This window comes from Oryctolagus cuniculus, chromosome 6 (genome assembly GCF_964237555.1).
Source record: "Oryctolagus cuniculus chromosome 6, mOryCun1.1, whole genome shotgun sequence".
NCBI classification, from domain to species: Eukaryota; Metazoa; Chordata; class Mammalia; order Lagomorpha; family Leporidae; genus Oryctolagus; species Oryctolagus cuniculus.
The window spans coordinates 37,562,360-37,583,134 of record NC_091437.1 but is presented as its reverse complement, the minus strand read 5'-3'; the positions used below and the strand labels follow the sequence as shown (position 1 = coordinate 37,583,134).

The 20,775-nt window shown below is 59.0% G+C and overlaps 1 protein-coding gene across 5 annotated transcripts in view; it reads left to right on the top strand.

Annotated features, from left to right (window-relative positions):
• The first annotated feature begins 5,322 nt into the window (after positions 1-5,322).
• CAMK2A (calcium/calmodulin dependent protein kinase II alpha) overlaps positions 5,323-20,775 on the top strand; it is a 61,373-nt gene continuing 45,920 nt past the window's right edge. For 2 of the 5 annotated variants that reach the window (XM_070076312.1, XM_070076314.1), the window contains exon 1: positions 5,325-5,570. In XM_070076312.1, the coding sequence (XP_069932413.1) occupies positions 5,509-5,570 (62 nt within the window). In that variant the 5' untranslated portion in view covers positions 5,325-5,508. Of the gene's footprint in view, positions 5,571-20,775 lie in introns of all 5 variants that reach the window. The other 3 variants (XM_070076310.1, XM_070076311.1, XM_070076313.1) reach the window with 3 other exon arrangements.

Genomic DNA, 20,775 nt, shown 5'->3' with positions numbered 1-20,775 from the left:
CCTGGGAGCTCTGTGTGAGCTTCAGCCTGCAGTCTGGCCCAGGGGATTCTGGGAGCTGGAAGGCTGTAGGCAGGTTGAGGGTCTCTTGCGCTGCCATAAAGGCCTTAGCCTCCTCTGGCTCCTATCCCCTCCTGCAGCTCCTCAGTAAGGGTGCCTGGGTCTGGAGTTGCTGCCAGACCCCAGACTGGCACTGCCAGGCAAGCATTTGGACCCCCTGGGCCCGTGTAGTGGGGGAGAGGTGGGAGGGGTGGGAGGGAGAGCAGAGCAGAGGCAGCCCTGGCTCTTTGGGTCATCGATGGGGGAAATGGATGCCTGTTGAGCCCCCAGTTTCTGTCTTGGCTGGCCTGGATGGCAGCAGATCTGGTAGCTGGAGTGATGGAGCCGGGCAGGGGTCAGCCTGGGCAAGCTGGGCGCTGCCTCTGGAGTCTTGGGCTCTGCTGACCAGTGCCCCAGCAGCCGGGAGAGAGCCCCACACTGGCTGGAGGGGTGAGCTCGGGGACCCACCCTGCTCCCTGGCACCTTGTCCTCTTCTCATTCCGAGCTTGCTGCCTACCAAGGGACACAGGCAAGCACCCCCAGCAGCGCCAGGAAGAGGGAGGGCAGAGCAGGGCCGAGGAAGGAGCACTGTTCTGGGAGTCAGGAATTCTCGACTGCCTGTGACCTGGGCGACTGTGAGAGGGTGTGGGCTCCCCAGCGGGGCCCTGAGACCCCAGGGTCGGGGTGCCACAGCCTCGCAGAGCTGGACTTAAACCCCGCTGCAAGGCCCTGGGTGGGCCTTCACATCCTGCCTGCAGCATGGCCTCGACGGTGCTGATCTCAGCCGCCGTGGCTGTGAGGTAGAAAGAGTGCGAGATGCCAAGTGCTTCGCGCAGGGCCTGGCACTAAGGTGGGAATAACTTCTGTTTGTGTCCTTGGCATCATTGAACGAACATTTTGCCCCATCTTTCTCCGGAGGAAGTGGGGGCCGCGTGAGGGAAGAGATTTGCAAGCTTGCCCAACCTGGAGCCCGGATGCCCTAACTGCAGGCTGTGCTGTGCAACCCTCAGCCCAGCAGCTACGGTGCCCTGTCCTGTGGCTTCCTGCACCACTGCCCCCTGCAAGAGGTGCCTCTGTGAGGCTTGCCAAGGGGACTGTGCCGCTCCCTGGCCCTCACTTACCCCTCAGCTGCACGCAGGCCTGGCACTCCTGGCTGCAGTGAATAACCCAGTCGCCCTCCCCCCAGACCCTCGGCAGGAGCCCCTGCCTCCTGGCCCACTTTCCGTGGACTCTGTGCCCCATGCTTGCTACCCGTAGTGGGACAGGCCCCGCGGGGACCCTTTGCAAAGCACGCTTTCTGTGGTGCCTGCCCAGGTCCTGCAAGACCCCGCAGCTCAGGCGTATGCCTGTGAGTATGTGGGAGGGCGGCGGATGGTGGCATTTGCGTTGCTGTCACAATGCCACCGGAGCTCCCATCACCCAAGAACTCAGCTCTGGTTTCCTTTGTGCCTACCACAACCATGGGTGCCTGCTCGAGCTCCCATGCCCATCCTCATTCTGGCACGTTGGAGCCGTGTTCAGCAACCTTCAGGGCTCCTACCCCTGGCCGCCAGCCTGTGGCCCACAGGCCGTGTGCTTTGGGGCCACATGCGTGTTGCAGATGGGAGCACACGTGCTGCTCTCAGGCCTGCCATGGCCCTGGGGAGTGGGGAGTCTGGCAGGAAGGTTCCCCTGATGCAATCATCGCTCATTCTCTCAGTGCCATAGAGACATGGCTGGCTCCTTGCTGCCTGCCACCACCGGGCACAGCTGGCAGCCTCACGGGCACAGGAGAGGCAGTGAATTACCACTTAGCCCTCCTTGGCAGAGTGGCAGTTACACTCAGCACACCCCCGAGCTAGGCTCTCGAAGGTTAAGAATTCATGTGAGTGAGTGTGTGTGTGTGTGTGTGTGTGCAAGAAACTTGCTAAGGGGGTCTCTTCCTCTTCTCCCTCCCCTTCCTCCCCTTCCTGTCCCACCCTCCTTTCCAGCCATCTCTCCACCATCAGGACCCTGCAGCCTGGGACCTGCCAGTCTCCCAGTGCCACCTGCATGGTCCAGACCAGCAGGGGAGGAAGAAGAGACAGACTGAAATACAGAAACAAAAGTGGAGAGGAATAGGGAAGACAGAGAGAACTGAGAAAGAGAGCTGCAAGAGAGAGAAGAAATGGGAGCAAACACAGAGAAGAAAAAGCTGAGCGATGCATGCAGGGTGACCAGAGTGGACTAGGGCTGGGCGCCTACCCCTGCTGCCACACGAGCCACCCTCTGTCCCGGCCATCCACAGGGTCTCCAGCCCTCACAGCCTCCTCCGTGCCCCGGCTGGCTCTCCCAGGGGCCTGAGGCTGCCCCTTCTCCCTGCCACTGGCTCCTGCTGGTGCTGCACTCCTTGTGAGTGAGCAGGGAGAGGTGGTCGGGCCAGCACCAGACGGAACAGGACCATCACCTCCTTTGTTGGGAGTGTTAGAGCTGCATAAACCCGGCCTCACAGCACGTTTGCTCTGTGTTTAACTTGCTGACCTTGAAAGCTGTATTATCACCCTGCTGGCACCTGATGAGTTGGAGGTCCCTGTGACTTCCCGTCCCTGTGGCCCCAGCCCTTTGTTCTATAGGAACAGCTGTAGATGAGGCCTGGCCAACAGGGTGTCCTAACCCTGAGCCAAGCTCCAGCAGGGACTCAGCGCAACAGCACCCTGAAGTGCTGGGACGTGAAGAAGGTGTGTATGCTTCCATGAGCCGGGGAGGGGACTGTGAGGGTCCCTCAGTAATCCCAAGTCCCTAGTTATTGAGTGTTTATATTGCGTCAGTTGCTGTGCTCCTCTCTTTAACCAATGCAACAGCCCTGGGGCCAGGTGTTAGGCAAAGTGGCTAAGTCACAGCTTAAGACACCTGCATCTCAAATCACAGTGCCTGGGTTCGAGTCCTGACTCTGCTTCCAATGCAGCTTCCTGCTAATACACACGCTGGGAGGCAGTGGGGGAGGGCTCAAGTACTTGGCTCACTGCCACCCATACCGGAGACCCAGATGGAGTTCCAGGTTCCTGGGTTTGGCCTGGCCCAGCCCTCCGTATTTTGGCCACTCAGGGAGTGAACCAATTGACAAAGATCTCTCTCTCTCTCTCTCTCTCTCTCTCTCTCTCTCTCTCTCTCTCTCTGTCTTTATCTTGCACATGGAATGAGAGTTAATAAAAATGAAAACAACAGCCCCCGAGGTAGGGAGTATTAAGCACTCAGTTTTACAGCTGAAGAGACTGAGGCCCAGAGCCTGGGAGCCGTGGAGTCCTCTCCCTGGGCCATGGCCGGCTGCCCCCAGTGGTCGCTCGGGCTGCTCCAGAGCTTTCATGCGGGCAGCCATCCCCTCCCCAGGGCAGGCCAGGGAGGGTCCGGGGTAGGAGGGCGGAGCTGCAGCCTTCTAGCTCAGCCAGGTTCCGTGCCCTGCCCGCTGCCCACCGGCTACACGGCCCGGGAGGAGGCCTCTCCTCGCTGCCTCTGAATTGCAACGTTGGCGGCAGAAGCGGGAAGCATATTGTGTGCAGAAACAAAACGGAATGGTTTTTCCTTTTTCTGAAGGTGGTAATGGTGCAATTAGTGGCTGAGCCATTACCCCCTCCTCCCCAGCGTGCCTCCCCTCCTCTCTCTGCCTGCCTTCCTCCCTCCCTCCTCTCTCCTCGGAAAAGCGGCTGAATGGGAGCACTCACCCCACATTCTCCAACCTTCGTCTCCCAGGAGGAAAGTGGGGGGGGGGTACCTGGATGTCTCCAGGGACACAAGACTTTGAGTAGTGAGCTGGGCACTGGCTGGGGCTGGGGAATACCCATGTCCAGCACGTGAGGTGACCTGTAAGGTGTCTTGGAGGTTAAGAAGGGGTAAGGTAGAAACCCAGCGGATTTGGATGCTGGAGGGCAGCTCAGCCTGGCAAACCATGCACTGGACTAAGGCACCCTTTTCCCTGAGTGGAGGAGGTGGCAGCATAGAGCCTGAGATTGTAAGCGCAACCTAGAGTGATGGGCTGGAAGTGGTCCCATCCCAAACCCCGCTTTTCCTCTTCTGAAAACCAAGAAGAAGCCAAGTGTTCAGATGCTTCCCAGAGTCCTTCCCAACCCTTAGTCCACTCCATCTTCTCAGCCTCCATCTGCAGGGGAGCTGACAAGGAGCTGGAGGCTCAGAGAAGCTCAGTGACTCCCCCAGGGCCACACAGCCACTAAATGCTGGAGTTGGTTGGGCTCACATCCCAAATCTTACACTCCAGTCTCCGTTCCTTGCTCCCCAGGCCTTAGAGTGAGGTCTTGAGGCTGTCGGTTTGGCTGATGCCCCAGAGGATTGCACTTGGCCGGGAAGGTGCCCACTTTCCTTGGGAAGGGAGACTTGCAGGCAGGCCCATGGTCATTGGCCTAGCTCTGGGTAGGCCAGGTCACACTTGCCTCCCCACAGCTGCTTCTGGCTTCTTTTACCTTGACTTGAAGCACAGGCAGAAACTGGGACATGAGCCCCAGGAGACCAAATTGCTGTGGTCCCTCTGGGGGCATGGGGTGGAGGGGAGGTTGTGGAAGAGGCCTCAGGAGGGGACCAACCATCACAGCTGGTGGGGGGGTGGTGGTGAGCAGGCAGCCAGAGCTGTTCCTCCCGAATCCTGGGGTCTCCCCTGTGCATCTCCCCCACGCAAGAGTGCTGGTGTGTTGGATAAGGAGGTAGAAGAGCAGAGAGAGACAGAGTAAAGAAACAAGGGCAGAGGCAAAAGCAAAACAAGGTGCAGGAGGGAACAGAGAGGCTGTTACCGGGACCAGAGCGATCCGCAGAGAGACATCCCAGTGAATTAGCAGTCGTTTCCCTGTGAACCTTAGAACCCAGCTGTTGCCAGGGCAACGGGGCAATACCTGTCTCTCCTGAGGAGGTAAGTTGCCAGGGTAACTACATCCTGTCTTTCCTGAGGACCATCCTGGGATGTGGCACCCGCTGGCCATCACCATGGAAACTGCCTCTTTGCCCCACTTCATCCCATCCTGTCTGCTCGAAGGCCCCCGCAGTTGGAGGTGGGGGAGGCAAGAAGGAAGAGGATCACTTGTGGATGAAGTTTGTTCTCTGCCCCCTCCTGCGGCCCCTCCCTCGGCTCCACACCCTGGGGGGTGCTGGGTTCGTCCGCCCCCGGGGCACTCACAGGCCTGCAGTATTATGTGTGGTAGGGAGGGCCACAGCGTCCAGGAGCAGGTTTCGCAGTGGAAGGCAGGCAGGTGTTGGGGAGGCAGTTACCGGGGCAACGGGAACAGGGCGTTTCGGAGGTGGTTGCCATGGGGACCTGGATGCTGACGAAGGCTCGCGAGGCTGTGAGCAGCCACAGTGCCCTGCTCAGAAGCCCGGGGCTCGTCAGTCAAGCCGCTTCTCTGTTTGCACTCAGCAGCACGGGCAGGCGAGCGGCCCCCAGTTCCGGGAGCAGAGCAGGTGCACCCCAGTCCTGGTCCTACAGCCCCAAGCCTCGCCTGCCCGCCCGGTACCAGGATGGCAACCATCACCTGCACCCGCTTCACGGAAGAGTACCAGCTCTTCGAGGAACTGGGAAAGTGAGTTGTACCCCAGGGAGTCCTGGAGGGCACTCAGGGAAGGGGGTGTCAAGGTCTCAGGCTGGTGGGGGCGGGGCGTACCGGCAGTGCTCAGGGCATTCCTGTGCACACAGTTGAAGCCAAGCTACATGGGCTGGGGGGCACCTGCATGTGCACAGGGTGCCCAGAGTTAGGCATGGGCATGTTTGCAGGTACACAGATGTGCCAGGCCAGCTGGCTGAGTGTGTGTGTGTGTGTTTTGGGGTGATGGATGAACAGTGTATGTCTGGGAAAACACACATACACATGCACATAAGTAGACATGACTTCGGCATGCACAGATTCTTAGAAACTCACACAGGGTTAAAATAAAGAGGTCGGGGGGGGGGTTCTGAGTCAGCTGCATCTAAAACGGGAATCTCCTCTAGTTTTGCTTGAGGTGGCTATTTGGCTTTCACTTGGATACCTCCAGTGACAGAGAGCTCACCACCTCCCAGGTAGTGCTTCTAGATTTTAGACACCTGCAGCGACAGTGCCGAGTGGCCAACTTCTCCCTGTAAGCACATCCCTTCCCCATGTCCTCTTTCCCAGCTCTTGTCAGGAGCGAGGGCACTGGTACAGTAGGAGTTAATGCCTGAGCCGCTGAGGAGGCTTCCTGGGTGTTGGGATGAAGGGAGGGGCACCCGGGCAAGCTGGGGGGGATACTGCAGTCCCAGGGGCTGGCGGAGCGAAGCGGGCAGCAGCTCTGGTCTTGGGCAAACTTGCGCAGCCCAGAACTCATTTTCTGCCTCTGATGAGTGATGTAGAGAGGACAGAGTGAGGCTGAGGGGAGAAGGGAGCCTCTCAGGGTAGCCCAGTGGGCTGTGGAGTGCCAGGGAAGATTCCTAGATTCCCCCAGCTAGGTTTGTGGAGGATCCCGGGGTGGATCTGGGAATTGGGGTGCAGTTTGGAGGCAGGATCTGCCTGCCCTGTGGGCAAAGAAGCGCCAGGGCCCAGGTTGGCTCCTGCTGTGGCTGCAGCAGCATGGGCAGAGGGGCCCTGTAAGCAGGTGTGTGGTGCTGTGAGATCTGGGGGGGCCGCTAAGTGGTGTTTTCTAAGGACTTTGGAAGGGAGTTGATTGTGTTGTGTAAGGACTGACTCTGGCATGCACTTGCACACACTGAAGGGTGTGCAAGCATTCATACGTGTGCACGAGGAAGAGGTGTTGGTGTGTGCTTCATGTGCAAGGCCTGGAAACTCAAGTGTGCCCTGGAAGGGTGCGTGCCTGTGAGTGGCACAAGGAGTGCCAATGACCAGGGAGTGTGGATGCGGTCACTGTGCATGCGCATGTGTGGCAGGTCCGAGCTGTGTGCACCTCAGGCACAAGTGTGAGGTCTGGGAGTGTGTAACGAGGCACATATGAGACACAGGCTCAGTGGTGTTGCTGTGAGGTCTGGACACGGGTCTGTGTGAGGTCTGTGAAGGTGTGCATGCATGTGTGCATGTGTGAGGCCTGGGCTCACAGGCTCATGTGGGAGTGTGTGTGCGTGTGTGTGTGTGTGTGTGTGTGTGTGAGCTCATGCTGGTGTCTGCATACGTGTGGGAGGTGGGCCTATGGCTGCCTGCACACACGCACTCGCACGCCCCAGCAGACGCGCATCCATGCGCAGACGTGTGCTCACTCCTGTCTGCAGACACCCTGCCTGCCTGAGGGTGTTTGTCTGTGGGCAGCGGGGACAGGGATGCGACACTCAGGGCTGTGCTGGAGGATGGAGCTGTCGCTGAACTCGTGCAAGGGCTCCTCGCCAGCTTGTCCCAGTCCCACCTGGAACCTGAGAATCCCCTCACCAGGAGCTGCCGGGCCCTGGCAGGACTGCGTCACAGGGTCCAGGGAAACAGAGGCGAGATGTGACTCAAGTGCTCAAAGTGAAAAGAAAAGTGAGGTTCTGCCCCCAGAGCAAACGGGGCTCACGGGGACTAGGTTTTGCGAGGGTGACTGAGCACAGACATCCTTCATGAATCTTCTCGGCTCTGTTGCCTGCCTCGGCTCTGGGAGGTCCAGGGCGGGGGCAGAATCTAAGGGGACAGGGAGCCCTGGTGTGGCCGTGGCAGCAAAACCCGAGGGTGGCAGGCATGGCTAGGCCCTGTCTAATCAATTTCAGATTCTTCCTTCCAGAACTGTCCATGCTCTTAACCTTTTTTAGGTCACATTTTCCTCCAGGAATCTGATGGAAGTCCAAATCCGCATTCCCCAGAAAAGCGCACAAGCCTACACGTGTCGCGTGTAATGTCAGGAGCCTCCGGCACCTGGGGCAGGCTGGGCACTGGCCTTAGGTTGAGGATGCTTATCTTGGAGGAAAGGAGGGGGTGGTCTGGCTTCAGACTCGGGGATCTGTGTTCTAGAGGCTGGGGCACATCACCGAGGAGGCGGGGGGCTCCTGTGCCCAACAGCTCAGGGAGCGGGCAGGGAGGGGCAGTGCCCAGGGTGGCCTTTAGGGGCACAGGCTCCAAACTCGCCACCCATTGCTCTGTAGCACTGAAGGGGCTCCCATAGGCAGCCATAGGCCCACCTCCCACACGTCCCTCTGCCCACCTGTGAGCTGGTGCGTGCCAAGATACAGCCTCGCGCCTGGCCCTCAGTGGGCCTCCAGGGAGGGAGGAGGGGTGACCGTGGCTGCTGCCACAGGCTGGGCACGCAGAGAAAGTGGGAGGTGGCTGGCTCCACAGTGACCTTTTGCTGCAGCTGGCAAAGCTGGAGGCAGGAGGGAGAGAGATGACCAAAGCTCCCCACGGCTGGTGGCGGGGCGGTGGCTCCTCTTGTGTTGGCAGTGTGGGCCCTGTGCTTCAGCTGATGGCCCTTGGCTGCCACCAGACTGGATGCCACAGTCACCACACAGAATTGGAGTCCCCTCCCAGCGCCCACTTCAGACCACTTGCGGGTGACCAGGAGGGGCCCTGAGCTTCCTGCTGCAGGGCACTGCCCCGCTCTGCCGGAGAGGAGGGCAAGTGCCTCTCCAGGGCTTCCTGGCACCCTGCCCGGTGACTGCCGCCACCTGGCAGTCCAGCGTGCGCCTGGCTGCTGGTGAGAAAGGACCTGCCTCTCCCCTGCCCTGGTGGGCAACTGGCTGGAGTCCAGGCACTGAGCAGGGGTCTCTGGGAGCTCTTGATGTTACAGCACCAAAGACCCATGGGAGAAGTGAAAGCAGAAGAGCTGAGGCTTGACTGCACGTCCCCTAGGGGGTTGGGGTGGGGCTGTCCCTTGGGACCCAGAGATGAGCTCATCCCTTCCCCCTTGACCTGAATTTATTCTCCCCTGGCCCCCACTAGGGCTGAGAGAAGAGTGGCAGCCTAGACGGAGGGCGCAGAGGCCTCCTTCGGTGCTGCTTATACCTGCTCCAGGTGTCAGGAGGGCCTGGCCCAGAATCTCTGCGAAAGGCAGGAGTGCTGATGGGGGCAGGGTGGGGGAAGCACCAGAGGGCCCTGGGAAGGGGTCCAGTTGAAGGAAGTGGAGGAGGAAGAGGAGGAAGAGGAGCAGGAGGAGGAGGAGGCGGAGGTGGAGGAGGAGGAGGAGGCGGCCTCCTCCAGCCTCGGACATTTTCGGCTTTGGTTCCCACCCCCGGCAGAGCCTACCCTGTGTCTGCCTGAGTAGTCAGCCAGCTGAACCAGCAGCCTTGGGAAGAGATTTTACTTGAGAGCAGGAGAGGGAGGGAGGGCAGCTGGAGAGCGCTCGGCCCACTCTTTTCTCTCTAGAAACAGGGAATGGGCTCCAGTGGCGTTGGCATCAGGGGAGGGTTGTGGGGTCTGCCGCTGGCCAGCAAGGGTGATGGAGAGAGTAGGAAGGGTGGCCCCTGCACCTGTGCCCCCTCTTGCCTCCATGGCTTTGTGTTATGGGCCAGGCTTGGCTGCAGATTGGAAGGTGGCCATGTGGCCAGAGGCAGCTCGGTGCCCTGGGGGACCAGGGCCCCAAGTATCCAAGACCTGTCCTGGGGCCCGAGCTCTGATGTGCGTAGAAGATGCCTAGCAGTGCTGCCTGTCCCTGGCAGAGTGGTTAGAGGGGTGGGCAGTGGCACCCTGGAGAGCCAGCACCCTGGGTCCAAGGCCCCACCCAGAGGGGAGGTGGTGGGCTTTTATTCCTCGGTGCACATAGCCCCATCCGTGGGCTCACTTCGGAGGGAGAGGGTCCTGGCTCGCTCATGCATTTTATAGATGAGAAGACTGTGGCTTGTGGAGCTGGGCTGAGGTGGCGGAGCTGGCTCTGGGGCTTGCGTCCAGGTCTCCAGCACCCGGCCTAGGGAGGAAGGTTGCTGGGGCTGTATCTGGGGGACATCCTCCCTCTTTCCCGCTGACAAGGGAAGAAGGCCTTTGTGTGGGCGGCAAGCTCTGAGCTATCACTCGTTTTCCAATCATGATTCTGCTGCCAGTTTACTGGGCCATCCCAGGTGCGTCGCTTGTCCTTTGTGTGCCTCAGTGTTGCCATCTGACAAATGGGATTCATAATACCTCGGTAGGTGGAAATGCCCATTGGGTTGTGACCCTCTGTAGAGGGCACATGTAGGAGATGATCTCTGGCATCAGAAATGGAAGGGCCGTAGATGCAGGCACAGTGGAGCCAGCGTCCAGAGAGCAGTGCTTGTCCAGGGTCACGGGCCAGAGCAGCGGATGGGCAGGGGCCAGAGGCCCCAGGATGGCAGTTAGAGGGCAGGACCTCCAGGAGGAGGTGGCAGGGACAGGCGAGGGGCGGCCGTCCCCTCCCCCGCCCCCAGCCATCAGCGCGGCAGGCACGCACATGTTCTGGTGCATGCCGCAGCCCTCCGCCCCCACACAGCCGCCCCCACACAGGCTGAGCCACACTGACACTCGGCTGAGCCGTCCTCCCTCCTCCCTGCCTCCCTCCGCCAGCCCGGTGACACTGCTGCCAGCATCCCCTGCAGTCTGGAGCCACAGCCCTCTCTGTGGGCTGAGGCCACAGTCCATGGCTAGTGCACGCGCACGTACACGCACACACACACACACAGCTGCACACCAGCTCCCCGGAGCACACGGTGTGCACATAGAAACACATGCACACACATGCTGGTTCCAGCAGGCCTACTGCCCAAGTGCCCCTCTCAGGGCAGGCATAGCAAGATGGCAGGACTGCTGGGCTCTCTCTGTGCCCTTTCCTCTCTCTCTTCTCTCTGGTCTCCCTGTCTCTCCCTTCCCCCACTTTGTGCAGCTGCTCTGCCACTGCCCGCCATCCCCTGCATGCCTGTTGACCGTGGCACATCCTCTTCTGGGCTGCTCTGCGGCCCTGTAGAAGGCTTCTCATTCCAGATAAGACAGGTGCAGCCCAGCCCACTGAGACCCAGCCCGGGCACTCTCGGGCCTTGTGGGGCGTGGGGCATGGCCGTCTACCACGGTATCAGAAGGGGCCGTAGGGCCAGTAGGACTTTCTGTGCTGGAGAAGGAGGCACACATCCGTGAGCCTTACATCCAAATCGAGCAGCTATTTCCTGTGCGTGCCTTCTCTGTCGGCAGCCCTGGGAGGAACCCAGCATGTACCCCACGCAAGACTCAGGCAGGCTCTGCCCGCGTGGGGCTCACGTTCTGACACTAGGCCAGCAGTAACTAAAACACTGCAGAAGCCATCGTTTAAATGCAACTGGATGAGAGCTGAGACCACAGGCACAGAAGTGTTACCTGCAAAGAGACCTCAACTGGTTGGGGTGGAGGAGCTATCAGGGCAGGCTCCCCTGAGGAGGTGGTTTCAGGAAGCTGGAGGCTGAATAGGAGTTCCCAGAGGGAAGATGGTGGAGAGGGTCAAGGTCCTGGGGCATGGGTCTCAGGGGGATACCTCGGCCTCCGGGGGCCTGGGGTTCTCTTCCCTGGCCTGTTCAGCCCACCCCCAACTTCCAGATGCCCTGTAGGAGCAGCACTGTTAATGACCTGTAGATTGTGTGGAAGGGGGACCCAGAAGCTGGTGACGGTCCGGCAGCCCTGTCAGGTGAGAGTGTGGAGGATTTGGGGCCTCCGGCTGGGAGAAAAGGTTGCGTCCCGTCCCCTGTGTCTGCAGGGGCATCCTGGGGCGCTAGGGTCTCCGGAAGGCAGAGCAGGCAGACCGTGTCGGGAAAGCAGGCAGGTTTCAGGTGAACACAAGGAAGACCTGCCTAGCATCAGCGCTGCTCCTCCACACGGCGCTGGCCGCAGCTCCAGGAGACAGACACGCAAACCCACCCCCTCGTCCCTCCCACCAGTACCCCAGCCCTCGCCTTGTGAGCCCCTTTGCTGCAAGAATGGAGTGGGACACTGCACAGGGCTGGGGTTCCTCGTCCCATTCAGGATACAGGGGCGAGGGGTCTCTGCTGCATTACGGAGGGAGCCACTAAGGTCCCAAGTGTTGCACGAGTCGCTGACACCCACGAGTGGCCACTCCGGCCTCTTTCGGATCCCGTGCTTCGCCGTCTTCCCTCTCAGAGCCTCTCTCACTGATGCTCAGGCCTCTGACGGCCTTGGGGTATGCCCCAGGGATGGGCCAGGATCATCATCATAAAGGCTACCCCCTCCCAAGTCACCCCTGCCTTGTTGCCCCCTGGCCCTGCCTCCAAGCGCTGTGAATATTTTTCTGTTTTTTTCTTTTTGTAACCCATTCAAGAAAACCCATGCACAGCCAAAACAAGGAATATGTTGGAACTTCTGTTGGTTCAGTGTTCCCTGCAGCAAACAGAAGCTTCCGGTTCCCAGGCCTTCTGTGGCTCCCTTGGGCTTCTGCTGGGTTGGCGTTGGGGGAGGGGGGGAGGGTGCAGCTCGAAGACACTGTGTCCCTGCAGCATCTTCTGGAGCCCGGGAGTGGGCGGCTGCAGCCCGGCGGCCAGCGGCGAGGAGGAGGGGAGAGGTGTGGCTGCAGACAGGGGCCCTGGGATTTTCCTGCTGAGTGATGCTCTGGCTGGTGGATCTGCTCAGAGCTGCCGCGGTGCGCAGGGGAGGAGAGGGGGAGAGCAAGCCAAGGGGATCCTGAGGGCTAGACCCATCTCCTCCCAGCCCGCTTGCCACTGGGCACCTGCAGAGCGGCATTGCTTTTGTTTATGACTAAGAAAGGATACTGTTGCCCAACAAGGAAATACAGAGAGACAGCGAGCGAGCTTGAAAGTTACTTATCCATTCTTGATTTCACAGGCAAAGGACTTGCTTCAGGTGCATGGAGGTGGGTCTCGCCAAAACACTTTATGCAGGAGTTTTCTTTTGCTTCTGAATGAACCTGACCCCAGCTCTGGGGAATCCAGGAGTCCTCAGAGAATCTCGTGTGAGTCAAAGCCGCACTCCCTGTAAAGATGCCACTCACGCTCACGCCGACGCACAGAAAGCTGAGTGTTGTTTTCTGAGCTCTCCTTTCTCAAAAACCCAACCGTGGCCCCCAAGTTAGGGTTCCCCTGATCCAAGAGCATGGGATATTGGAAAAAGCAACGAACTAGGAGTCGGGAGTCCTGGATTGAACGTCCTGGCCTCAATTTCCTCATCTGTGCAATGGGAGAGATGGAAGCTGCGACCTTTTCCCAGAACAATGTTACTAACATTCTGAGTGGGGGGCCAGCATTTGGCACGGTGGTTGAGATGTTGCTTGGTCTGCCTGCAGGGTTTCTGTCCCAGCTCCACTTCCGATTCCAGCCTCCTGCCAGTACACGTCCTGGGTGGCAACAGGTGGTGACCTGCATGATTGGGTCCATGCCACCCATGTGGAAGCCTGGACTGAGTTCCAGGTTCCTGGCTTCAGCCTGGCCTAGCTCTGGGCTGTTGCAGGTGCTAGGGAGTGAATCCGCAGGTTTCTCTCTCTCACGCGCGCGCGCTCTCGCTCTCTCTCTCTGCCTGTCTCTGTCTCTGACCTTTCAAATAAAGAAAAAAAAATTTTTTTTAAGTTTGTAAGAGCCTCCCCAGAGGGAGATCCAGTTAATCCCAGCGGGGAAAAGGGAGTGGTAAAAGGATGGCGGAGACAGAACAGGGCGCAGCAGAGTTGGCGAAGAGGGGCAGGGAAGGCGCGGCCAGGGAGAGACTGCTGGAAGCCCTGTGGTCAGTGGGGGCCAAAGGCAACCTGGTGTGGGGCAGGCAAAGAAGACTGGGTACAGGGGGTGGGGGTGGCAGCAGGCACTGGGTGGGTGAAACTGGCACGAGTGTTTCTTCCCTGGCACCCCGGGGGTGGCGCCAGATTGTGGTGGGTTCATGGAGCGTGGGAGGTGGGAAGAGGAGGCGGCGGATGTCGGACATTTGTTCTGCAAGTTTGGCAGCAGAGAGGAAGGCAGGAGGGAAGGGCCCGGGCTGCTGGGTCCAGAGAAAGGCGCCTGGTTTTCTTGCTCCTCGGGAGGGCGGGAGGCTGTGTGAACTTTTCTGGAATGAGGGAGCCCCTGGGTGTGTTGGAGGAGGCAGGGAAGACCCTAGCAACTGTGGGGAGCACCGGCAACGAGACCCCCAGGGCTCCAGAGTGGAGGAAATGGGGGCAACCATGCTGTCTGCAGTGGGTCCGGCCAGTCTCCCAAATGGGGAAACTGAGGCCTGGAGAGAGAGGGAGCAAGCTGGTCACAGAGCCTGGTGAGGACTCAGATCTTCTGCTGCCCCTCTTTGTGCTCTTGGTGCTACACCTGGCTGCTGGCTGATGTTCCAGGCCAGAGAGGGTGGTGGGTCCCCTGCCCCACCAGGCCAGCGGCCAGCAGCCAGCAACGCGACGCCTGCCAGGTGGCCAGAAAGCAATTTTCCAGTGCTACGCTTGCTCTTCACAGCCCATTAGCACATTCCCACATCCCGGCACCTCCGTGGCTGCACCTCTGTGGCCGTCTGCGGGCAAGTGGACTGGGCCCCTGCCTGCTCCTACAAAGCTGCACACAGGGCACGATGCTCAGCCCTGGGGGCCGCTGCTGCTGTCCCTGCTGTGGCCCCCACTTGCCTCTTCCCCTGCTGGTTGTCTCTCTGAGCTCGGCGAGCAAGGTCTGCTTGGTCTCTGAGCACGCCAGCCGCTCTCTTCCCTGTGCAGAGATGCCTGCGTGCTCGCAGCTTCTTGAGCATTTACTGCGCTCTGGGGACCCTGCTGAACTCGCTGCCCACCTGACTGTCTCGCCGAGTCCTTGCAACTACTGCGCAGGGGTTTCTCTTTCCCTCATCCACATTTTACAGGGGAGAGACTTGGCAGGAAGTGGCTGGACCAGGGCTTGAACTCTGCACGCCGGAGTCAGGAGTGCCTGCACTCACCCTCGGGAATTAGAGAGGCTGCTTGTGCCAGCTGAGCTGTAGTTCCTCAGCCCTCCCCTCCGCAAGCCAAGTGCCCGGGAGTCGTACGTGGCTGGGGACAACCCCACTGGACCACCCAGTGTGTTCCCACCACCAGAAAAACCCTGCTGCGCAGAACTGGAAAGGCCTCTGTGTTGCAAATGGGGAAACTGAGGTCCACCTGTGCTGGGGCCCATCCTTGCCATCCACGGTCTGCCTGTCTCTCACACGCCCCTCCGCACCTGGGTCCATCTGTGGTACTTGGGGTGATGCACCTGCAGCCTCCTGCCGCACACACTCAGGGGCTGGACAGGGCTGCTGACACCCCCCGAGACACCCAGGAACACTCCTCCTCCTCCTTTTAGAAATGATTTATTTTATTTATGAAAGGCAGGAAGACAGAGGCAGAGAAAGAGAAAGCTTGCATCCGTGGTTCACTGCCCAAATGCTCAGGAACCGGAAACTCGGGCAGGGACCTGAGCACTGGAGCCAGCGCTTGCTGCCTCCCAGGTGTGCAGGAACAGGAAGCTAGGATTGGAAGCAGAGCAAGGACCCGAAGCCAGGCTCCAATGTGGGACACAGGCATCATAATTGCTGCACCAAATGCCTGTTCTTCCCCCTCTCCCTCCCGCTTTGTGCACAGGGATGCTTTCTCGGGGGCCCCAGGACCTGCTGTGGGCTCCCCCAATCACACCCAGGCCTCATCCTTTTTTCTTTGGAGCCTTGGCCACTCCCTCACCTCTCACACTTCCACCCTGGCCTCCTTGCTTGTCCTGTTTCCAAGCCCTTGCCTGCCTGCCCACCTGCCGGCCCCTTGCTCAGCTCAGGGCAGCTGAGGAGTGGGCTGGCTTTTCTGTTCACCATGGCTGCTGGGCTGCGGCCGCTCACGCATGCAGGACAAGAATACAGAGATAAAGAAGAGAGAAGGCGAGGGCTGTAGACTCACTGCCCACCCTCTCTGTTCTGTCACCGGACTCTTATCTGCTCTGCTGTGCTGGAGCCCCATGCGGGGCTGGGGACCTGAATTGCACAAGCAGAAAGAGGGGCTGCCTGGTCAGCCCCTGCGTCACCTCTTTCTAGCCCCTCTGCTCCCCCGGCCTCGCCCCGCTGTGTGTTCTTGTGCTCAAGTGCTTGGCCCCGTGCCCAGCGTTTTGCACCCATTGTCTCGCCTCTTCTCCCGCCTGCATCCCAGGAGGTAGATGCTATGATTGCCCTCTAATGGGAGGGAACCAAGAGCTGAAGTGGCAAGTTCAGTGTCACAGTTAGGGGTGAGCTAGGATCGGGCCAGGCCTTTGCAACCCCGAGCCCCTGCTCTCCCACCTTTGGTGGAGGCAGAAGAAGTGCAGGTGCCCTGGGCGTTCTTCCCAGCCTCATAGGAACTGCCTGTTCACTGGAGGCTTGAGCTTCTGAGTTTGGGACGTGGGGGGTCCTTATTCCAACGTGGCAGACGAGAGCTTGCTGGAGAGTGTGCCTTTGAAAGGAGGAAGCTCCCAGGCTGGTGCAGCCCAGTGAGTGCCCTTGGCACCGGCAGCTCTGAGCTGATTTTGAGAAGTACCACCCTCTGAGCACCTAATAAAAGCTCTGCATCCTTGCCCCAGAAAAAACGTGCACACACGCACTCAGACGCACGGGGCGTCCTTCAGGGGTGCAGGGCCCACGGCGAGGAGCCCCAGTAGGAGCCTCCGGTCAACACACAAGTCGGTGCTGTTCCGAGGAGGAAGCACAGTGAGTGGCTTTTCTTGGTTTGGAGATGCAGCGCTGTGCCCCCGCTCCTTGGGGCAGAGCCCAGATTCATGGGATCCGCCAAGACCCCCGCACAGAGCTCCTGAGACAGCCCCCATCAGTGCTGAGCCCAGGGGAAGGCAGGATCTGTAGCAGGACTTCCCCAGAAGACGGATAGGACAGTGCCGAGCTGGCTGCAAGAGGCTCTCCGAGAGAGGATGTGGGAGCAGAAATGCAGATTCCCTGGGTGGGACCTTGGAATTGGAATTTTGAAAGACATCCTCCCTGCCACCACCCAACCTGGGCTTCTGAAGCAGTCAGTTTGATGACTGTAGATCTAAGGGTGGAGTTATGTTTTGCTAAAGAAGTGATAGCAGTTCCTCCCGCCTTCCCTCCACCCATCCAACCACCCAGCACACACTAACTGGGCTCAGCTCTGGGCTGAGTCGGGGCTTGCTGCCGGAGAGCAGGAGGAGGCTCAGCTCCGGCACTCGGGAGCTTGCGCCTCCCCCCTGCCAGCCCTCCTCTCCCCGCAGAGAATTCTCAGGACTTTCCAGATGTGGCCGCTTGAAGTGTTTTCTCCCCCAGGACTTTAAGAATCATGACCTCCAGCTTGGTGGGAACCTACAATCTTGGGGTCGCCCTACCTGGGTAGCAGAGGCACCTTTGAGAGACCCCTCCCTGCCAGAGGCCTGTTCCTACTCCTGATGCCCCTCACTGCAAACCCCCTGTCCTGTCTCGTTTGGGTTCCTCTCACTGCTGCTTGCATCCACTTCCTGTTCCCACAAGTAGCACCCGCAGAGGCACTATGGGCACCAGCTATGGGGCCCCTGGACCCCCGGGGCAGAGAAGAAGGTCAAGGTCCAGCCCTTGGGAACTTGTGGTCATGGTGGCAGAGGCAGCCAGGTGCGCTGCTGTCTCCACCTGGGCCAGCCGGGGAGCTCTCGGCGGTGAGGCTGTGACCCCTTAGAAAGACGCCTTCGATCTTCATCCCTGGCTCTTGCAGGCAGCTCCCAGAACCCTCCTTGTTTCCTTAGTGGTAGAGTGCTGTGGCTGATTTTGTTCTGAAAGTCAGTCTTCCAAGTCAGCTCCTAACCCTCTTGGCGTTTCTCCCAGGGGTGGAGCACCTTTTGTTGTAACAAGGTGACTTTTGGTGGGTTCCTGGGTGGGAGCTGGTCACCAGAAAGACCAAGCCATGCCAAAGAACTTAGAACCTGCAGCCCCACCTCCCATCCTGCAGGGGGCTGAGTTGATGCCTACGGGAGGGAGTCTCCATAAGCCCCGTAAAGCGTGGAGCACTGAGAGCCTTCCGGGCTGGTGAACATACGCACGCGACCACAGGGAGTCCCCCAGCTCCACAGGACGGAGGAGCCTGTGCTCAGGCCCCTGGCAGCCCCCTGCCCTGTGCCTCCCCATCAGGCTGTTTTGGGTGTAGCCTATTTACCTCTTCAGTGTAAAATAAACCAGGCCACAGTGTTTTCTGTGAACCCTCAGACGAAAGTATGCCTGACGAGGGGGTTGTGGGAACCCTGATTGCCGGCTCAGCTAGGCGGAAGGATGAGAAACCGGGGCACCCCATCTTGTGATTTGCACCTGAAATTATGGGGTGGTCTTGTGGCACTGAACCCTTAGCCTGTGTGGCGTGCACTAACTCCGGGTAGCCAGTGTCATGATGGAACTACAGGGCATCCACAGGTGTCTGGAGTGGGAGCGCTGGTTGGTGTGAGAGAAGTGTTGTGGGAGTGATTACAGACAAGGGGGTTTCTCCTGTATGTGGGGGGGCTCTGGTGGCCAGGAGAGGGGCAGACACCTCAGGGCAGGGGACTGGGGTCTCGCGGCCTTCTTCTTGGTGAGGGGCAGGCGGGGCTGCACACCCAGGGAGGCTCTGTTGCTGTGCCCGTGGATCCTGGCCGTTCATCAGCTTGCGTGCAGGGTCCTGTTTCTTAGGGTCTGGTCACCATGAATGCTCTCTCTTTCTTATCCTCTTTCTTATCCTCACTGCCTGCCTGCATTGGCCTCTTCTCTGGTCGGCGCCTCTCTGTGGCTTGGTGCTGCCTGTAAGCCTTGCTTGGGCTCACAGTTCGCAGGCTATGAAGGGCTGTGGCTTGGTCAGGGGCCTGGGAGGGGCTAGCATGCTTGGAAGTGAAAGGCTCCCTCCCTGGGCACGGAAATCAAAAGCCCAGGAGTGCAAGCGTCTGAGTCTCACTTGCTGCTCTGCCCATAACTTGCTGTGTGACCCAAGCGACCGACACAAGACCTGACCCACTCAAGACTCAAGGAATCAGAATCTGCACTGTAGCAAGGTGCCGGGGTGACTCGTGTGGGGAGCCTGCCTGGGAGGCCCTGTTCTTGTCGTTAGTGTGTGGCAGGTGCCAAGCCCCTCGAGCGACCCCTCTGGGTTGGAGCAGTGGGCCTTGTGGTGCACAGCGCACAGGGGCGCCTAGGTTCCAGAACCAGTCCTCCCACGGACTTTCATTTTTAACTGTTTTTAAAAAATATTTTATCGGCCGGCGCCAGGGCTCACTAGGCTAATCCTCCACCTGTTGCGCCGGCACTCCAGGTTCTAGTCCCAGTTGGGGTGCCGGATTCTGTCCTGGTTGCCCCTCTTCCAGGCCAGCTCTCTGCTGTGGCCCGGGAAGGCAGTGGAGGATGGCCCAAGTGCTTGGGCCCTGCACCCACATGGGAGACCAGGAGAAGCACCTGGCTCCTGGCTTCGGATCGGTGCAGCACTGGCCGTAGCGGCCACTTGGGGAGTGAACCAACGGAAGGAAGACCTTTCTCTCTGTCTCTCTGTCTCTCTCTCTCTCTCTCATTGTCTAACTCTGCCTGTCAAAAAAATTTTTTTTCATCAATTTATTTTCAGTTAATTTGAAAGGCTGAGAGAGAGAGAGGGAGAGAGGCAGATTTCATCCTTTGGTTCACTCCCAAAATGCCTGTGACAGTCAGGCCTGGGCCAGGCCAAAATCAGGAGCCTGGATCTCCATCCTGGTCTCCCTTGTGAGTGGCAGGGACCCAGTGCTTAAGCCCTCATCTGCTGCCTCCCAGGTGCGTTAGCAGGAAGCTGGCTGGGAAGTGGAGATGCTGGGACTTGAACCAGCCAGGCACTCCCATATGGAATGGGGGTGTCCTGAGTAGTGATTTAACTGTCGGGGACACCCCCTCCCTCACACTGGGGTGTCTGTGCATTTTAAAGATTTATTTATTTATCTGAAAGGCAGAGTTAGAGAGAGAGAGAGACAGACAGAGACAGACAGAGACAGAGACAGACACAGGGAGAGAGATCTTCCATCTGCTGGTTCATTCCCCAAATGGCCACAACAGCCATGGTTGGGCCAGACCAAAGCCAGGAGCCTGGATCTTCATCTGGGTCTCCCACATGGGTGGCCAGGGCTCAAGTACTTGGAACATCTGCTGTTGCTTTCCCAGGAGCATTCGTGGGAAGCTGAATTGGACGTGGAGCAGCCAGGACTCAAACTGGCGCCCATATGGGACACTGACATCACAGGTGGTGGCTTAACCCGCTGTGTTTTAGATGATTTATTTATTTATTTGAGTGACAGAGAGAGGGCAAGACAGGTAGGGAGAGAGAGAGAGAGAGAAGGGAGAGAGATCAGTCAGTACTGTGGTATAGTGGGTTAAACCATGGCCTGCAGTGCTGGCATCCAATATGGACACCAGTTCAAGTCCCAGCTACTCCACTTCTGATCTAGCCCCCTGCTAATGTGCCCAGGAAAGCAGCAAAAATGGGCCAAGTCCTTGGGTCCCTGTACCCATGTGGGAGACCTGGATAAAACTCCTGGCTCCTGGCTTCAGCCTGGCCCAGCCCTGGTCATTGAGGCCACTTGGGGAGTGAACCAGTGGATGGAAGATCTTTCTGCCTCTCTTTTTCTCTCTCTGTAACTCTGCTTTTGAAATAAATAAATCAACCTTTAAAGGAGAGACAGAGAGAGAGGAGAAAAGAGAAGAGAAGAGAAGAGAAGAGAAGAGAAGAGAAGAGAAGAGAAGAGAAGAGAAGAGAAGAGAAGAGAAGAGAAGAGAAGAGAAGAGAAGAGAAGGGAAGGTCTTCCAACAGCTGGTTCACTCCCCAAATGGCCACAATGGCCGGAGCTGGGCCGGGCAGAAGATAGGACCAGGAACTCCATCCGGGTCTCCCAGGAGGGTGAGGTACCTGGGCCATCTTCCACCGCTTTACCACATACACCAACAGGGAGCTGGAAAGGGACTAGAGCAACCGGAACTCAAAGTGGCCCTCTGCTGCAGGATGCTGGCGTCACGGCCGGTGGCTTACCCACCGTGC